Here is an 18,995-nt window from a genome sequence, read left to right on the forward strand (position 1 = left end):
GCCTCTGTTGTTATACCACTGTAAACAGGTTATTCTCTTAGCACTCAGGACATTTTAAGGAACATATATGTTTAAATGACTTGCCCCCTTCTAGATTGTATGCTCCATAATCATGTGTTACTTTTCTTCTCCTTTTTTTTTTTTTTTTTTTTTTGAGATGGAGTCTTGCTCTGTCACCCAGGCTGGAGGTGCAATCTCAGCTCACTGCAACCTCCACCTCTTGGGTTCAAGCTATTCTCCTGTCTCAGCCTCCTAAGTAGCTGGGATTACACATGTGCGCCATGACGTCTGGCTAGTTTTTTGTTTTGTTTTGTTTTTAGTAGAGAAGGGGTTTCACCATGTTGGCCAGGCTGGTCTCGAACTCCTCACCTCAGATGATCCGCCTGCCTCAGCCTCCCAAAGTGCTGGGATTACTGGTGTAAGCCACCACGCCCCACCTGTTACTCATCTTCGAATCACCAATTCTTGACTAGTAATTGGCAATAGAAGATTATCAGGCAATGTTTAACTATGCAGCCTTAAAAAAAAAACTTTCTCCTATCTTTCTATAGATCTTCCTATGTCTTTATTTTGTATTATTCTTCCTATTATTCTTCCATTATAACACCCATAATACTTTTAAATTGAACTTAAAAAATATGTGTGTCCTTCCTACTAAGCAGCATACTTCTTGAGGGAAAGAACCTTATCTTATCCATGTTTTAATACTGGCATCTATCATTATCCATTGAATATTTAATCATTTATTGAGCAACCAGTCATTATTCTAAACTCTGAGAATACTATATTGGTTCTAAGAAGACAGACAACAGACAATAAACCAATAAATAAAGAATATTATTAATGATTATTATTAAAGACAAAGAAATAGAGTGATAGAGTGACTACTGAAAGTGGGGAGTTACTTTAGATAGGATACTTAAGAGTGGAGTCAAAAAAGTAAAAATACTATCTTTGTATATAATATGACTTTATGATATATATTGACTAAACCTTTAGAGTAGGAGCAGAACTTAGTGATCACACAGTCAAGCCTTCTCATTTTACGAATTGATTTAGACAGAAAGCGACACTCGTTGAAGGTATTAGCAAATATGTAATTTTTCTTTCCCATGGTAAAATGTTTTGGAAACTTTCATGTTCTTTAGATCTCATTGAAATTCCCCTGAGAGGTAAATGATTCATTTAAACCAGGGGCCGGAATGGTGTACTAATCACACTTATTTTCTGTCCTAATAGAGAATTTTTAAGGAGAGGAAAGGTAGGAGGGCAGAGATTCTCAGAGGTGAAAGCTAAGTGGGATATAAACACAGTGATAAAAATATAGAAGGTGCTACAAGGAGACTTGTAATATCTAAATAGATGAGTCAGGAATTATATATGAAGCATTAAAAAAAATTTTTTTCTGATTTTTCTAAGATATTCATGGTAGCAAATTTGATATAAAGGTCTAGAGTGAAAATTGTACCTATAAGCCCTTACCCCAGGAATAACCAATGTTGATTATTTTCTTTATACAAATAGTTTTTGCTATCTCTCTCCCTCTCTTTTTTTTTTTTAACAAAATTGAGATTATATTATGTCTATATTTTTTAAATATTTGAGAAAAGGAAATCAGCCTTGGCAAAAAAGTGAGACTCTGTCTCAAAAAATTAAAAAGATTAGCCAGGAATGGTGGCATGTACCTGTAGTCCTAGTTACTTGGGAGGCCAAGGCAGGAGGATCAGAGGATCGCTTGAGCCCCAGGAGCCCAAGGCTATAGTGAGCTATGATTGTGCCACTGCATTCCAGCCTGAGCAACAGAGTCAGGCCTTGTCTCCAATACATATTGGAGAAAAGCAGAAAAAGGAAAAGGAAAAAGAACAGTAAACACCCGTGTAATCTCCTCATAAATGAACATTTTTTTGTTCAGCTAAGCTTCAGATCTGGTTTTTTTTTTTTTTTTTTTTTTTGAGACAGATTCTTGCTCTCTCGCCAGGCTGGAGTGCAGTGGTGCAATCTCAGCTCACTGCAACCTCCAACTCCCTGGTTCAAGTGATTCCCCTGCCTCAGCCTCCCGAGTAGCTGGGATTACAGGCACATGCCACCATGCTCAGCTAATTTTTTGTATTTTTAGTAGAGACGGGGTTTCACCGTGTTGGCCAGGATGGTTTTGATCTCCTGACCTCATGATCCGCCCACCTCAGTCTCCCAAAATGCTGGGATTACAGGCGTGAGCCACTGCGCCTGGGCCAGATCTGTAATTTTTTTAAAGAAATGAAATATTGGGCATGGTGGCTCATGCCTGTAATCTCAGCTACTCAGGAAGCTGAGATGGAAAGATCACTTGAGGCCAGGAGTTCAAGACCAGCCTGGGCGATATAGAGAGACCCCCCCACTTACCCGCCACTCCATAAAAGGCTGCTCCGAAGGTAGTAAGTCTTAATTGATTGTGCACAGTCAGTTGCAGATCAAACTCCTTGTTCAGTTCTTTCTTCTCTCATCACTACTGCACTTGGCTAGTCTAAAAAAGTGTTTAAGAAAAGAAAAACCAATGAAATATTATAGATGAAGTCTAAGTTTGTGTTCTGTCCACAGTACCATCCACTGCTTTCCCCACCGAAAGACAACTAATACTAAAATTTGGTGTACTTTAATACTTTTTAAATATTTAATTGTTAAAAATAGTATTTTATGTTTTCTTTAAATGTGCATAAGTGAAATCAGTACATAATTGGAATCATTGAATATACATTTGTAGAACTTGCTTTTTTATATTATTTTTTCAGTTTTATTCATACTGACACATATAGATCTAGTTTATTGATAAGTCATAAGTGGTTGAACTTTTTGTCTGCCTTCTTTTGCTCAGCATTACGTTTATAAAATTTATCCATTATGTTGTGCATAGTTGTAGTTTATTCTTTCTCATTGCTGTAAATATTTTGTTTTCTTTAATTAATTCAACTTTTAAATTTATCCATTCAACTATTAATTGGCATTTGGACAGTTTCCAATTTGTGGGCCATGTCAAGTAGTGCTCCTATAAATATTTTAGTACATGTTTTTGTGAACACACGTATGCTCCTCAGTTGGGTATTTGTCTAAGAGTTGAATTGCTGGATCATAAGTATGCATGTGTTCAGCTTTCATAATCATGCTAAACAGTTTTTTAAAGTATTTTACCAAATTACATTCTCACCACCAGTGAATGAGAGTTCAGGCTACTCTGCCTCCTTGCCAGTACTTCATATTTTCTTTTTCATTTTAGGCACTGTATATAGTGGTCATAGTATCTCATTATGGTTTAATTTCACTTCCTTAATGATTAATAACATTTTTACATGTTTATTGGCCATCTAGATTCTCTTTTATGATACTTTTAAAATTTTGGTTGTTTTTTATAATTGACATAATTGTGCACATTTATGGGGTACAGTGTGATATTTTGATACATGTGAACAATGTGTAATACTCAAACCAGGGTTATTGGGCTATCCCTCACCTCACACATTTATCTTTGTATTTAGAACATTACAGTTCTTATCTTCTAGCTATTTTGAAATATATAATACATTATTGTTAACTGTTGTCACCCTGCTCTGCCATCAAACATTAGAGAACATATTCCCTCTAACTGTATGTTTGTACCCATTAACCAATTTCTCATCATCCTCCCCTCCCCCACTCCCTTCCCAGTCTCTGATAACCACCATTTTACTGTCTTCTTCATGAGATCCCCTTTTTAAGCTCCCACATATGAATGAGAACGTACAATTTTTGTCTTTCTGTTCCTGGCTTACTTCACTTATGACTTCCAGTCCCATCCATGTTGCTGCAAATGTTTCATTTGTTTTTAGGACTGAATAATATTACATTGTGTATATATACCACCTTTTCTTTATTCATTCATTTATTGATGGACACCTAGATTGATTCCATATCTTGTCTATCGTGAATAATGCTGCAACAAATACAGGGGTACAGATGTCACTTTGGTGTACTGATTTCCTTTCCTTTCCTTTGAATATATACTCAGAAGTGGAATTGCTGAATCACGTGGTAGTTTTATTTTTAGGTTTTTGAGAAAACTCCATATTGTTTTTCATAATGGCTGTACTATTTTGCATTCTCACCAACAGTCTATAAGTGTTCCCCTTTCTCTGCATCCTTGCCAGCATTTGTTATTTTTTGTCTTTTTGATAATAGCCATTCTAACTAGGGTAAGATAATATCTCATTGTGGTTTTGATTTGCATTTCCCTGATGATAGTGATGCTGAACATTTTTTCATATACCTGTTGGTCATTTGTACGTCCCTTGAGAAATGTCTATTCAGATCATCTTCCCGTTTTTAATCAGATTATGTTTCTTTAATGCTGAGTTGAGTTCCTTGTATATTTTAAATATTAATCCCTTGTCAGACAAATAGTTTGCAAATATTTTCTGCCATTCTACAAGTTGTCTCTTTGCTTTGTTGATTGTTTCCTTCGCTGTTCAGAAGCTTTTTAGTTTGATATAATCTCATTTATCTATTTTTGCTTTTGTTACTTGTGCTTTTGAGGTCTTATTCATAAAATCTTTTCTCAAACCAATGTCCTGAAGCATTTCTCCTATTTTTTTTTCTAGTTGTTTTATGTTTGGGCTCTTACATTTAAGTCTTTAATCCATTTTGAGTTGATTTTTGTATATGGTGAGAGATAAGGGTCTTCTGCAGATGGATAGCCAGTTTTCCCTGCAAGAGGTTGTTCTTTCTCCGGTGAGTGTTCCTGGCACTTTGGCAAAAATCAGTTGGCTGTAGACATGTAGATTTATTTCTGGGTTCTCTATCCTGTTCCTTTGGCCTATGCTGCTTTTTTTATGCCAATGCTATGCTGTTTTGGTTATTATAGCATTGTATAATAACCAGCATTGTAGTACATTTTGAAGTCAGATAGTGTGATACCTCCAACTTCTTTTTACCCTCAGGATTGCTTTAGCTATTCAGGGTGTTTTGTGGTTTTGTACACATTTTAGAATTTTTTCCTATTTCTGTGAAGAATTTCATTGTTATTTTGATAGCGATTATATTGAATCTGTAGATTGCTTTGGTTACCCTAAATTTTTAACATCTATACTTAACTGTTTTTCTAAAAAAAAAAATCTAAAGATATTCACTGCCTCTATTCCTTACCCAATCTAGATGATAAAGTCCCTTAGCAACATTTAAATTACTACTATTCCCCCACTTACCAGTTCTATTCTTTTGAGAAAGCTATTTAGCCTCAATTTGCCTCATCTGTTTTCTCATATGTAAAGTGCAGAAATCATAGTATTTAACTTATAGAATTTGGAGAAGTAAATAAGTTAATGTTTATAAAGCACTTTGAATAGTGCCTGGCATATAGTATTTGCAGTATAAATGTTAGATATATTTTTCATATATAGCATCATTATAACTTATTTAATTGATTTCCTAATTTGGGGCATTTGGAGTTTTTATATTAAAAGTATCACTTTGAGAAATAATCTTATATAACATTTTTGTACCACTAATTAATTCCTGAATGTAGACATTTTTGATCTCAAAGAAAACTAAGATTTGACAGGCACTATCTTGAAGCTGGAAATTACTTAGGAAACAATAAAAATAGGGAAACGACAAAAGTCTTTATCATGTCATATTCTTAGTGGAACTTGATAATATATTCACACAAAGATCTTCAATTAGTTTTATACTCAATCTTTTCCCAAAATAATATACTCCTCAGTTGTCTTAAGGTTCAAGTTCTATAAAGCCGCCTGTGAAAGCTTTCTTTCTCAGCTGGGCGCGATGGCTTACGCCTGTAATCCCAGCCCTGTGGGAGGCTGAGGTGGGTGAATCACTTGAGGTCAAGGAGTTAGAGACAAGCCTGGCCAACATGGTAAAACCCCGTGTCTACTAAAAATACAAAAATTAGCCAGGCGTGGTGGTGTGCGCCTGTAGTCCCAGCTACTTGGGAGGGTGAGGCAGGAGAATCACTTGAACCCGGGAGTCGGAGGTTGCAGTGAGCCGAGATCTCACCACTGTACTCCAGCCTGGGTGACACAGCGTCTCGCTCAAAACAAAACAAAAAAACACAAAAAACAGAAAGCTTTCTTTCCTTCTTTTGTTTTTTGAAAGCTTTCTACGGTTTACTTTATGCAGCTTTCAGAATCTTAAGGAAGACTTGACCAACCTATAATTACCCCATGCCTTCTTCATTCCTAATTATTTTTAATACATACCAGAATTATGATAATTTGTAGCAGGGATAGGATAATAGGAAAAAAAAAAAACCCAGAGGTCTGGCTTTAATTTGCTGCATAACCTTAGTTTATTACTTTTCTTTCGTGGACCTCAGTTTTACCATCTGTAAAATAAAGGGTAATACCGTATAATTCCTATAGGCTTTTCCAATTATAAAATTGGTGATATACTTTTACTTTATATTGCTTTCATTTAGCTTTCTTTCCTTTCTTTTTTTTTTTTTTTTTTTTTTGAGAGACAGGTTTTGCTTTGTTGCCCAGGCTAGAGTGCAGTGGAGCAATTTTAGTTCACTGTAACCTCAAACTCCTGGGCTCAAGCAATCCTCCCGCCTCAGCCTTCCGAGTAGCTGGGACTAACAGGCAAATGCCATCACACCTGGTTAATTTTTTTTTTGAGACGGAGTCTCAGGCTCGAGTGCAGTGGTGCTATCTTGGTTTACTACAACTTCCACCTCCCAGGTTCCAGTGATTCTCCTGCCTCAGCCTCCCGAGTAGCTGGGACTACAGGCATGTACCACCATGCGCGGCTAATTTCTGTATTTTTAGTAGAGACAGGGTTTCACCATGTTGGCCAGGCTGGTCTCGAACTCCTGACCTCAGGCGCTCCGCCCGTCTCAGCCTCCCAAAGTGCTGGGATTACAGGCGTGAGCCACGGCGCCCCGCCCCTGGTTAATTGTTTTTTAACTTTTTGTAGAGATAGTATTTCACTCTATGGCTGGGCTGGTATCTAACTCCTGTCTTCAAGATCCTTCCGCCTCAATCTCCCAAAGTGTTGGGATTACAGGCATGAGCCGCCACGCCCATCCTCATTTTACCTTTTAGATAAAACTTGTAAAGATTTCTAAGATCTTAAAAATTCCTCATATTTGTTACTTTATTACTCTTATCTGCCTCCTTATAGAGATTGATAACACAAATCTTAAAATGAAAATCTTAAAAAGTCTTATATTGGAGGCCTGCCAGGAATGATACTGGAGAAAAAAGAAAAAAAAAAAAAGCTAGACTGAGAAGACAAACAGATAACAAGGTGGTGGCAGCTGTACAAACACAAACGAAACCTAGGTTTCAAATATTGGCATCGTCAAAGAAATGTGCCCTGGGCCATAATCATCAGGAGGCCCTGTGTAATTCTCTAATCCAGGGTCTTGGAGTTTATTAGAATTGCATGGGACTAGAATTCCCATCTCTCAATCTCCTGGTTAATGTCTTAACACTACAACATGCTATATCATTTGAAGTTTATCATTCAGTTTTACCTAGAGAATAAAAACACATGCATGAAATAATCTTTCGTAATTTGTTTGTATAGGTTTTTTTAATTACTTGACCTATTTTCTGGCTGCTGGTGCTGTCACTTTGGGAATTGGTTTCTTTGCTTTGGCATCAGCTTTGTGGTTCCTGATTTGCAAACGAAGGTAAGGATTATTCGAATATTTCTTTAACCTTTTTTTCTTTTAAAAATTCAATAAAGGACTTTTTCAAATGAAAGTAAACTTAAATAACTATGATAGTATTGGTTGTGTAGTTTGGGATTTGGTTATAGACCCTTTGGTTGGGGACGGAAGGCTTTACATTTTTTAAGTGGCCTCAAAAAAGAAGTACTGGTGATAGGAATGTTCATGCATTAAAATTTTGAAGGATAACAAGACCTACTTTCTTTTCTTTTCTTTTTTTTTTCTTTTTTTGAGACAGAGTCTTGCTCTGTCGCCCAGGCTGCAGTGCAGTGGCATGATCTTGGCTCACTGCAAACTCCACCTCCTGGGTTCACACGATTCTCCTGCCTCAGCCTCCCAAGTAGCTGGGATTACAGGCTCACGCCACGATGCCCACCTGTTTTTGTATTTTTAGTAGAGACGGAGTTTCACCATGTTGGCCAGGCTGGTCTCGAACTCCTGACCTCAGACGATTCGCCCGCCTCAGCCTCCCAAAGTGCTGGGATTACAGGCATGAGCCACCACACCCGGCCTTTATTTTCTAGAAGACATAGGTTTGATTGTAATGGAAGGTGAAAACGTTTTTAAAAATTGACTCCCAATTTTAGAGATTGAAAACATTACAGAAAAGGAAAGAAACATTTTCTTTAGGAGATATTTGAGAAAAAAGCTGACAGAATGCCCTGGTATGGTCTGAAAGTAGTCTTTTGCCAGAAACAGAAAAAAGATCATTTGACACCTTAATTCCTTTCAACTGTAAAATTTGCTGTTTCTAATTATTAAATCATTTCAGGCCGGGTGCCGTGGCTCACACCTGTAATCCCAGCACTTTGGGAGGCCAAGGCGGGCGGATCACCTGGGGTTAGGAGTTTGAGACTAGCCTGGCCAAAATGGTGAAACCCTCTCTCTACTAACGATAAACAAAGTTAGCCAGATGTAGTGGCACACACCTGTAGTCCCAGCTGCTCGGGAGGCTAAGACAGGAGAATCGCTTGAACCCAGGAGGCAGAGGTTGCAGTGAGCCGAGATTGTGCCATTGCACTCCAGCCTGGGTGAAAAGAGTGAAACTCCACCTCAAAAATACATACATACATACATACATACATACATACATACATTCAGTGTTTGCATTGTCTAATGTTTAAAATATATAAATTGTAACATAATCTTCCCACACAGTCTTCCAGTGTTCCTCGTTGCAAATGAATACACACTACCCATCTACATTCAGAAGTCAGAAACCTAGAAATTATTCACTTATTCATTCTTCCAACAAATATTTATTAGGTGCTTGCCATTGTTCTAGGTATTGAGGTTACAACTGTGAACAAGTTAAAAAAGTTTCTGTTTCATAGATTTGCAATGCCACTAGCAGGGGACAGACAATGAACAAATAGTCAGGATGTGTGTGTACTAAGGTAGGTTGTATTTAATCTAAGATCTGAGTTAGAAGGAACTAGACATATGAAGACTTTGTGCAAGAGCTGTCTAAACTGAAAGCAGAGCAAATACAAAGACCCTAAGGAATGGTCTTGACGTGTTTAACAAACAGAAAGAAGGCCAATGTGAATAATCTGCAGTGAGAAAGGGAAACAATCACGAAATTGAAGAGACATGTAAGAGCCAGATCACTTAAGAATTTGTAGGCAATTATTAGCCGGGAATGGTGGCGTGCGCCTGTAACCCTAGCTACCTGGGAGGCTGAGACACGAGAATTGCTTGAACCCTGAAGGCAGAGATTGCAGTGAGCCAAGATCCCACCACTGCACTCCAGCCTGGGTGACACAGCGAGACTCTGTCTCAAAAATAAATAAGTAAATAAAGACTGTTCTATAGCTGATTTACATTTTAATAACTGTTTAAAATTGAGGTGTAGTTTACATACAAGCAACTGCATAGATCTGAAATGTACAGCTATCAGTTTCAACAAATATACACCTATGTAACCACCACTCTATCAAGATACAGAGCTTTTCACTGCCCTAGAAAGTTCTGTCATGCTCCTTTCCAGGCATCATTCCTGACCTCCTACCTCAGAGCAAGAATTATTCCGGTTTCTATCACCACAGATTAATTTTGCCTGTTCTTGGATCATATGGACTTTTTATGTCTGTTTTTTTCACTCAACATAATATTTTGGAGGCCGGGCGCAGTGGCTGACATCTGTAATCCCAACACTTTGGGAGGCTGAGGCGGGCAGATCTCTTGAGGTCAGGAGTTGGAGACCAGTGAACAGTGAAACCCAGTCTCTACTAAAAGTACAAAAATTAATTGGGCATGGTGGTTCATGCCTGTAATCCCAGCTACTCGGGAGGCTGAGGCAGGAGAATCACTTGAACCCAGATGGCAGAGGTTGCAGTGAGCCGAGATTGTGCCACTGCACTCGAGCCTGGGCAACAGAGCAAGACTCTGTCTCAAAATAATAATAATAATAATATTTTTAGATTCATTTATATTGCATTTATCCATCCATAGTTCATTGTTTTATTGAGTAATATTCCATTTTATGAATATACCTTGGTTTATCTATTCTTTTGTTAATGGACATTGGGGTCATTTTGTTTTTAGCTCTTAGGAAAATGGCTGCCATAAACATTCTTGTATAAATCTTGTACGTATAAAGTACATGTACTTTCACTTTTCTTAGGTAAATACCTAAAACTAGAATTGTTGGATCATATGATTAGCTTTATTAGAAACAGCCAAACACTTTTCAGAAGTGTATATACACTCTCACCAGCAATGTATGAGAGTTCTGATTTACACTTTTAAAGATATTTTTAAAATATCTTTATGTCTCTATGAAGCCTGAATTTTAATGGAGCAAGAGTGAAAGCAGAGAGACAAGTCAGGAGACTATTGCAGAGTCCGGGTGAGAGTTTACGGTGTCTTGCACTAACATGGAAGTAGAGGAGATGAAAAGATGGAGTTGGATCTGGGATAGGTTTTGCAGGTAGAGTCAGCAGATCTTGTCGACAGATTGGATGAAAATGGCAGAGTTAATGCTGACATGTAACTTTTTACCATAAGCAGATACGTAGTTTATACTTTACTCAGCTCAGTTAAGCTCAGCCATTTACTGAGACAAAGAGATGATGAAAGGGAGGAGCAATTTAGGGGGCTGGTGATAAAAATGAAAGACATCCTTGAATCTCCCCACTCCCACTAAACTTGAAGTATCACTAAATTCTATTTACTTTACTTCGTATATTGCTCATATCTACTCAATTATCTGCTTTACCACTGCCACCATCCTATCCAAGTTCTCATTATCCCCCACAGAGACTACTGCAAAAGGAGTTAAAATTGACTCCACCTTCAGTATCTTACTCATTTAATCTTTTCTCCACACTTCTACCAGATATTCTCCAAGGGCAAATCTGATCAAGTCACCCTACCCTTTTTTTTTTGAAATGGAGTCTTGATCGGTCACCAGGCTGGAGTGCAGTGGTATGATCTTGGCTCGCTGCAACCTCTGCCTCCCAGGTTCAAGCAATTCTCCTGCCACAGCCTCCTGAGTAGCTGGGACTACAGGTGCATGCCACCACATCCAGCTAATTTTTGTATTTTTAGTAGAGACAGGGTTTCGCTATGTTGGCCAGGTCGATCTCGAACTCCTGACCTTAGGTGATCCGCCCTCCTCAGCCTCCCAAAGTGCTGGGATTACAAGTGTGAACCACTGCGCCCAGCCCAAACTACCCTTCTACCCCACACTCACTGTATTTTAAAGGACTTTTCATTGCCTTTGTATTAAAGATAAAACTTTAAAGGGCTTACATGGTCTACCCCCACGCATATTCCCCAATCTCATCTCCCACTTTCCCTCTTGCTTTCTATGTTTCTGTTACATTGTCCTAATCTGGCCAGTAGGTCTTTGTGTATGATATTCTCTCTGTCTAAAATATACTTACTTTTACATGTCCCCTCTTCCACCACATTCTACCTAATAACTACTGCTGTTTCTTCAGATGCCCAGTTAAATCATCCCTTCCTTAATAATAAAGGCTTCCCTGGCCAGGAAGCCTTTCTCTCTCACTTACTTGTGGTTGCATGGGTAAGAAAAGATTACGGTACTCTTCCATTGTGAGTCAATTCGGTTTTCTTCCTCCTATTTATTTATTTTTGAGGCAGGGTCTCACTCTGTCACTCAGGCTGGAGTGCAGTGGTGCAATCTAGGCTCACTGCAACCTCCACCTCCTGAGTTCAAGCAACTCTCCTGCCTCAGCCACCCTAGTTGCTGGGATTGCAGGTGTGTGCTACCATGCCCAGCTAATTTTTTTGTGTGTGTTTTTAGTAGAGACAGGGTTTCACCATGTTGGCCAAGCTGGTCTTGAACTCTTGACCTCAAGTGATTCGCCCGCCTTGACCTCCCAAAGTGCTGGGATTACAGGCATAAGCCACCGCACCAGCCCCTCTTACTTTTTGCCAGAAATATAATTAAATACCAAAATTGACCAATGAGTTGCATTTTATTTAATTTCCTTCGCCATTAAGGATAATTTTATGAAAAGGCTAATTAACATTAAAGTCAATTAATTTTCTCACAACCAGAAAGAAATATATCAAAGACTCCTGGCTGATATTCAAACTGAAAACAATAGCCCTGCATACATAGCTTAATTTACATTTCATGAATAAAATAAGTGGCTTAATTTATATTCTATGAATAAAACAGATGTAATGAAATCTAACATATGAGTAGGGAGTATGTAAATTGACTTGTGCTTTTAAAAATAAATATGCTATAATGTATTTATTCTGATTTTAAAGCTTTATGTATAAATATTGGAAATAATGATTTTAATTGTTTTATAATCTAATTCAGGTTTAATGATATTCTTTATAAAATATTTTTCAGAGAACTATTTCAAAATTCCAAATTTAAAGCAATTGATGAGAGATGCAGGCAACAACCATCAACGGCAAAGATTAAATCTCATCCTCAGTGTGTTTTTATTTCTCGAAATTTTCATACTGGGAGATTCCAATTACAGGTAAGGTGTAATATTTTATAGTAATCTTTTCAAATAATTTCTTTTTTTTATTATTATACTTTAGGTTTTAGGGTACATGTGCACAATGTGCAGTTTTGTTACATATGTATCCATGTGCAATGTTGGTTTGCTGCACCCATTAACTCGTCATTTAGCATTAGGTATATCTCCTAATGCTGTCCCTCCCCCCTCCCCCCAACCCACAACAGTCCCCGGAGTGTGATGTTCCCCTTCCTGTGTCCATGAGTTCTCATTGTTCAATTCCCACCTATGAGTGAGAACATGCGGTGTTTGGTTTTTTGTGCTTGCGATAGTTTACTGAGAATGATGTTTTCCAGTTTCAACCAAGTCCCTACAAAGGACATGAACTCATCATTTTTTATGGCTGCATAGTATTCCATGGTGTATATGTGCCACATTTTCTTAATCCAGTCTATCGTTGTTGGACATTTGAGTTGGTTCCAAGTCTTTGCTATTGTCAATAGTGCCGCAACAAACATACGTGTGCATGTGTCTTTATAGCAGCATGATTTATCGTCCTTTGGGTATATACCCAGTAATGGGATGGCTGGGTCAAATAGTATTTCTAGTTCTAGATCCCTGAGGAATCGCCACACTGACTTCCACAATGGTTGAACTAGTTTACAGTCCCACCAACAGTGTAAAAGTGTTCCTATTTCTCCACAATTTCTTTTGATACCATGTTATTAGCATTGCTGTCTTAAAATCTGAAGGACAGAGAATCCACTGTTATTTTTTAATTTGAGGGACAAACTAGTTAGAGTTTATACTATAGGAAAACTGAAAAGCTAAATGAAAATATATCACCTTCTACAGTTGTTTCTTCATGTCTCTAGCCCAACAACCTACATTCCACATATTGGGATTGCTATAGGGATAAAGATAAATGGCATAAGGAAAACTGAAAGCAAAATTACTAGGCTTGTCAAAGGAAAAAGATCTGGAGATAAGAGATACTCCAGATAGCCTAACCATACCAACTGAAATTAAATTCACTTTGACAAGGATGTACTAAACCTTTACTATATTCCAAGCTCCTCTGGGCCCCTTTATTGAAGATAGTAAGATATGGCACCTACCTTCAAGGTATATGTGTAGTACAAGTGAGAAAGGCAGACACCTAATTAACTTTGTGTGATATGGTGTCAACACAATGCTAAATGAACAAAGGAAAAAAATGCAGAGACTAAAACTACAATAGCTAAGCAAAACAGTGTTTGTTTTGTAGATAGATAAATAGTGACAAACTGATAGGTTGTCAGAGTTTCACTATATATCTTGAGTATTCAACTCAAGTTGTACTCAGTGTTCACTGATTTAACAAACATTTGCTGGCTGGCCATGGCAGCTCAGGCCTGCAATCCCAGAACTTTGGGAAGCCAAGGGCGGGAGGATTGCTTGAGCCCAGGAACTGAAAACCAGCCCAGGCAACATGGCGAGACCCCATCTCTATAAAAACTTTAAAAATAAAAAAGTAGTTGGATGTAGTGGCTCATGCCTGTAGTCCGAGTTGTTCAGGAGGCTGAGGCAGGAGGATCCTTTAAGTACAGGAGTTTGAAGTTGCAATGAGCTATGACTGTGCTACTGCACTCCAGCCTAGGTGACAGCGAGAGAGACCCTGTCTCAAAAACAAACACATTTGTTGAGTACTTCATGTACATCGGCACTAGTTTTGCCACTGAGGTTAATAAACAAATAAGATATGAGCCCAGCCCTAGATGAGCTCAAAGTCAGTAGAGAAGAAAAATACATAAACTAAATAAGTACAACATCATATGATAAGAGCTCACAAAGTTGAAGTGCAGACAAAAAAGGCTGAATCGAGGAGGGCTTCACAGAGAAGACATTTTGAACTGGGTTTTAAGAAATGAAGAGAAGTTTGTCGGGAAGAAAGAGAACAAAGGACATCTCATGTTCAAAGGCTTGTGGCTATGAAAGGAAGCAATATATTCAGTAAAAATGTTATAATGTTTGGAACCTAGGATTCAGAAGAGAGTGGTGGAAAAAGACGCTGGGGATGAGATTGCGATGAGACTCATTTGCACCCTAAGGATTTTGAATTTTACTCCTCAGGCTGCACAGAACCACTGAAGGATTATAGTAATATGGTCAAGAGCATTGTCTGTAGAGCCAGATTACAGATTTCAATTCTGACTGTACCACCAATAGCTGTATAATGTTAGGCAAGTTACTTAACTTCTCTGTGTCTCAGTTTCCCCATCTGCAAAATAAGGATAATTTCACCTCCATAGAGTTGTTGTGGGATTAAAGAAATTATTATGTGAAAAAGCACTCAGAATAGTGCCTGATCCTGTAGTGAGCACCGTACAATTCTACTATTATTTTTACTGGAAGATTTTAAGCAGGTGGATGTAAACATCAAATTAATTCTAAAGGTTATTTCCTCTGACTTTCAAATGAAGGACAGTTTGAAATAGAGATTGCATTGCAGAGAAAAATTGTTTCTATGTATGCATTTAATATTAATTTATTCAGTACCCATCACGTACTAGGCATTTTGCTAGGTACTAATGATATAATAATACCACCATACTTAAGGATGTATAGACACTAATAGACAATTACAAAAGTGTCATGAGTGCAATTTTAGTTAGGTTGTTTATTATTCATTCAACAAATATGTAAGAAGTGCTTATATGCCAAGCATTGTATTAGGCCACTGGGAATTTGAAGATGAACAAGGGTGATAACAGCTCCTGCTTTTATGAAATTTTTAGTGTAGTGGGAGAGAGAAATAATGCACAAGTAAACACAAAATATTATTCAGGATTCTTTTTAATTATTTATTTTTTAATTGACAAAAATTGTATATATTTATCATGTAAAACATGATGTTTTGAAATATGTATACTTTGTGGAATGGCTAAATAATGTTAGTTAACACGTGTGTTACCTCACATACTTGTCATTTTTTGTGGTGAGAACGCTTAAAATCTACTCTCTTAGTGATTTTCAACAATACGATACATTGTTATTAACTATAATCACCGTGTTGTACAATAGATTCCTTGAATCTATTCCTCTTATCTAACTGAAATTTTGTATCCTTTGACCAACATCTCCTCTGTCACCCTGCCACCCCCAGCCCCTGGTATCCTGCCATCCCAGCCCACCATCCTACTGTCTGCTTCTATGGTTCAACTTTTTTAGATTCCACATTTGAGTGAAATCATAGGGTATTTGTCTTGCTGTGCCTGGTTTCTTTCACTTAATATAATGTCCTCCAGGTTCACCCTGGTTGTCGCAAATGACAAAGTTTCCTTCTTTTTTAAGGCTGTTATTCAGGCTCCTTGATATTCAGTGACAGGAACCTCATTCAAACTAGAATAAGAAAAAAATAGTATAAAAAGTATAAGGTAGTGCTAACCTCAGCCAGTCGATTTCAGTACAAAAGAACTCTTTTGTATTGTCCCTCTTTTTCTTATCTCAATTTCTGCCTCTGTACTGGCTTCTTCCTCTTCTACTACAGGCAGACTTCTATGGGGCAGGAGGATAAAATGATAACAAAAATAGGTTTAATATAATAAAAAACTAGAGATTGATTTCTAGCAAAAACTTTTATTGTGAAATATGACATACCTACAGAAGAATACATATACACATACACATGAAATTTAAATAATAAATGGATTTTTTATACTCACTACCCAGAATAAAAATAGAATGTTACCAGGACCTTTGAGATATTCTGAGTCTTATGTATCTGTCACACCTCCAACTCCCACCCTCCACTAAAGGAACCACTGTCCTGTAATTTCAGCTAATCATTTCCTTACTTTTCCTTATAGTTTTGCCATAAATGTTATAGAATAATATATTATTGAATTTCATGTGTTTTGAACTCCATATCTAATCTTTCCTTTTTTGTGCAGTATTGCATTTCTGAAATTCCTCCAGTTGATGTATGTAGCCATAGTTCATTGCTTTTACTGTTATTTGGTATTCCATTGTGTGAAAATATCAGATTTTCTGTGGTTGACATTAAGTTTGGGGTTGTTTTCAGTTGTTTCTCTATGAAATCTTTATAGGGGCTATACCTAAGAGTAGAATTGCTGCATTATGGGGTAAGTGCATATTCAACCTTATTAGATAATTCCAAATTGTTTTCCAAAGTAGCTGTGTCAATATACGTTCCCCCAACACATATATAAGTGCACAGATTACTTCATACCTTCAACAATCTTGGCATTTTCAAGCTTCTAAATTTTTGACAATCTAATGGGTGTGTAATAGTATCTATAGTCTTCATACCTAATTTTTTTCAAGCCATTGTAGATTCATAGCAAAACTGAGCAGAAAGTACAGAGTCCCACTATATTCTTTCCCCCCACACAGGCACAGCCTCCTCAACTATCCACATCCTACATCAGAGAGGTGCATATATGCTACCATTGATGAACCCACATTGACACATAATAATCCAAAATTCATAGTTTACAATAATGTTCATTTTTGGTATTATGTAGTCTATGGGTTTTGACAAATGTACAATCATGTTGTTACAGTATCATACAGAATAGTTTCATTATCCTAAAAGTCCTCTGTGCTTCTCTGATTTATCCCTCCCTCTGCTCTAACCCCTGGCAACCCCTGATCCTTTTACTGCTTCCATAGTTTTTGTCTTTTCCAGAATAGGCACATTTGTCATGCAGTTGGAATCACACAATATGTAGTCTTTTCAGATTGGCTTCTTTCACTTAGCAATGTGCATTTAAGCTTTCTCCATGTATTTTCATGGCTCAATGGCCTGTCTTAGTCTGTTTTCTGTTGCTTATACCAGAATACCTGAAACTGGGTAATTTATAAAAAACGAAATGTATTTCTTACAGTCTGGAGTTTGGAAGTCTAAGGTCAAGGAGGGGCACATCTGGTGAGAGCCTTCTTGCTGGTAGGATTTCTGCAAAGTCCTGAGGTGGCATAGGGCATCACATGGTGAAGGGGCTGAGTGTGTTAGTTCAAGTCTCTCGTCTTCTTAGAAAGCCACTAGTCCCACTCCTGTGATAACCCATTAATCTATTAATCCATTAAGCCATTAATGGATCAATCTTTTTATGACCCAATCACTTCTTTTCTTTTTTTTTTTTTTTGAGACAGAATCTCACTCTGTCACCCACGATGGAGTGCAGTGGCGCGATCTCGGCTCACTGCAAGCTCCGCCTCCTGGTTCATGCCATTCTCCTGCCTCAGCCTCCCGAGTAGCTGGGACTACAGGTGCCCGCCACTACGCCTGGCTAATTTTTACTATTTTTAGTAGAGACGGGGTTTCACCATTTTAGCCAGGATGGCCTCGATCTCCTGACCTCGTGATCTGCCCACCTTGGCCTCCCAAAGTGCTGGGATTACAGGCGTGAGCCACCGCGCCCGGCCAACCCAATCACTTCTTAAAGGCCCCACTTTCTGAATACTGCCACATTGTGGATTAAGTGTGGATTAAGTTTCAACATGAGTTTTGGAAGGACAAACATTGAAACTATAGCCTAGCCTATTTTTTTAGCATGGAATAATGTTCCGTTGTATACCATAGTTTATTTATCCATTCACCTATGGAAGGACATTTTGTTTTTTTCTAAGTTTTGGCAATTATGAATAAAGTTGCTATAAACATATGTGTGGAGGTTTTTGTATAAACATAAATTTTCAACTTATCTGCATAAATACCAGGGAACAAAATTATGGGATCTTATGGTATGAGTGTGTGTAGTTTAATAAGAAAATGCCAATTTTTCTTCCAAACTGTATCAGTCTGCATTTCTACCCGCAATGCATGAGAGTTCCTGTTGCTCCCCATTCTCACCAGCATTTTTTGTTGTCAGTGTTTTGGAGTTTCACCATTCTAACAGATGTATAGTGGTATCTCATTTTAATTTGCAATTCCCTAGTAACATGTGATGTTGAACACCTTTTCATGTGCTTATTTGCTATCTGTCTGTCTTCTGAGGTGTCTGTTCGATCTTTCATTCATTTTTAATTGAGTTATTGATTTTCTTGTTGCTGAGTTTTAAAGAACGTAAGTTTTAAAGAACTTATATATAACAAGTTTAAAATATATATTTTATACACACACATATATACACACACTATATATATATATATAGAGAGAGAGAGAGAGAGAGCAATAATCCTTTATCAGATATGACCTTTGCAAATATTTTTTCCCAGCCCATGGCTGTATCTCTTGGTATTTCAGTGTAGTTTTTTTTTTTTTTTTTTTTTTTTTTTTTAGACAGAATCTCGCACTGTTGCTCAGGCTGGAGTGCAGTGGCACGATCATGGCTTACTGC

General features: G+C 37.6%; 1 protein-coding gene across 1 annotated transcript in view; it reads left to right on the top strand.

Annotated features, from left to right (window-relative positions):
* Window positions 1-18,995, top strand: part of CUNH1orf185 (chromosome unknown C1orf185 homolog) — a 90,875-nt gene that overhangs the window by 47,110 nt on the left and 24,770 nt on the right. The window contains exons 2-3 of the mRNA XM_058442800.1: window positions 7,555-7,660; window positions 12,537-12,672. Of these exons, the coding sequence (XP_058298783.1) occupies window positions 7,555-7,660; window positions 12,537-12,672 (242 nt within the window). The remainder of the gene's footprint in view (window positions 1-7,554; window positions 7,661-12,536; window positions 12,673-18,995) is intronic.

Source organism: Hylobates moloch, unplaced genomic scaffold, assembly GCF_009828535.3.
Source record: "Hylobates moloch isolate HMO894 unplaced genomic scaffold, HMol_V3 SCAFFOLD_8, whole genome shotgun sequence".
In the NCBI taxonomy this organism is placed as follows: domain Eukaryota; kingdom Metazoa; phylum Chordata; class Mammalia; order Primates; family Hylobatidae; genus Hylobates; species Hylobates moloch.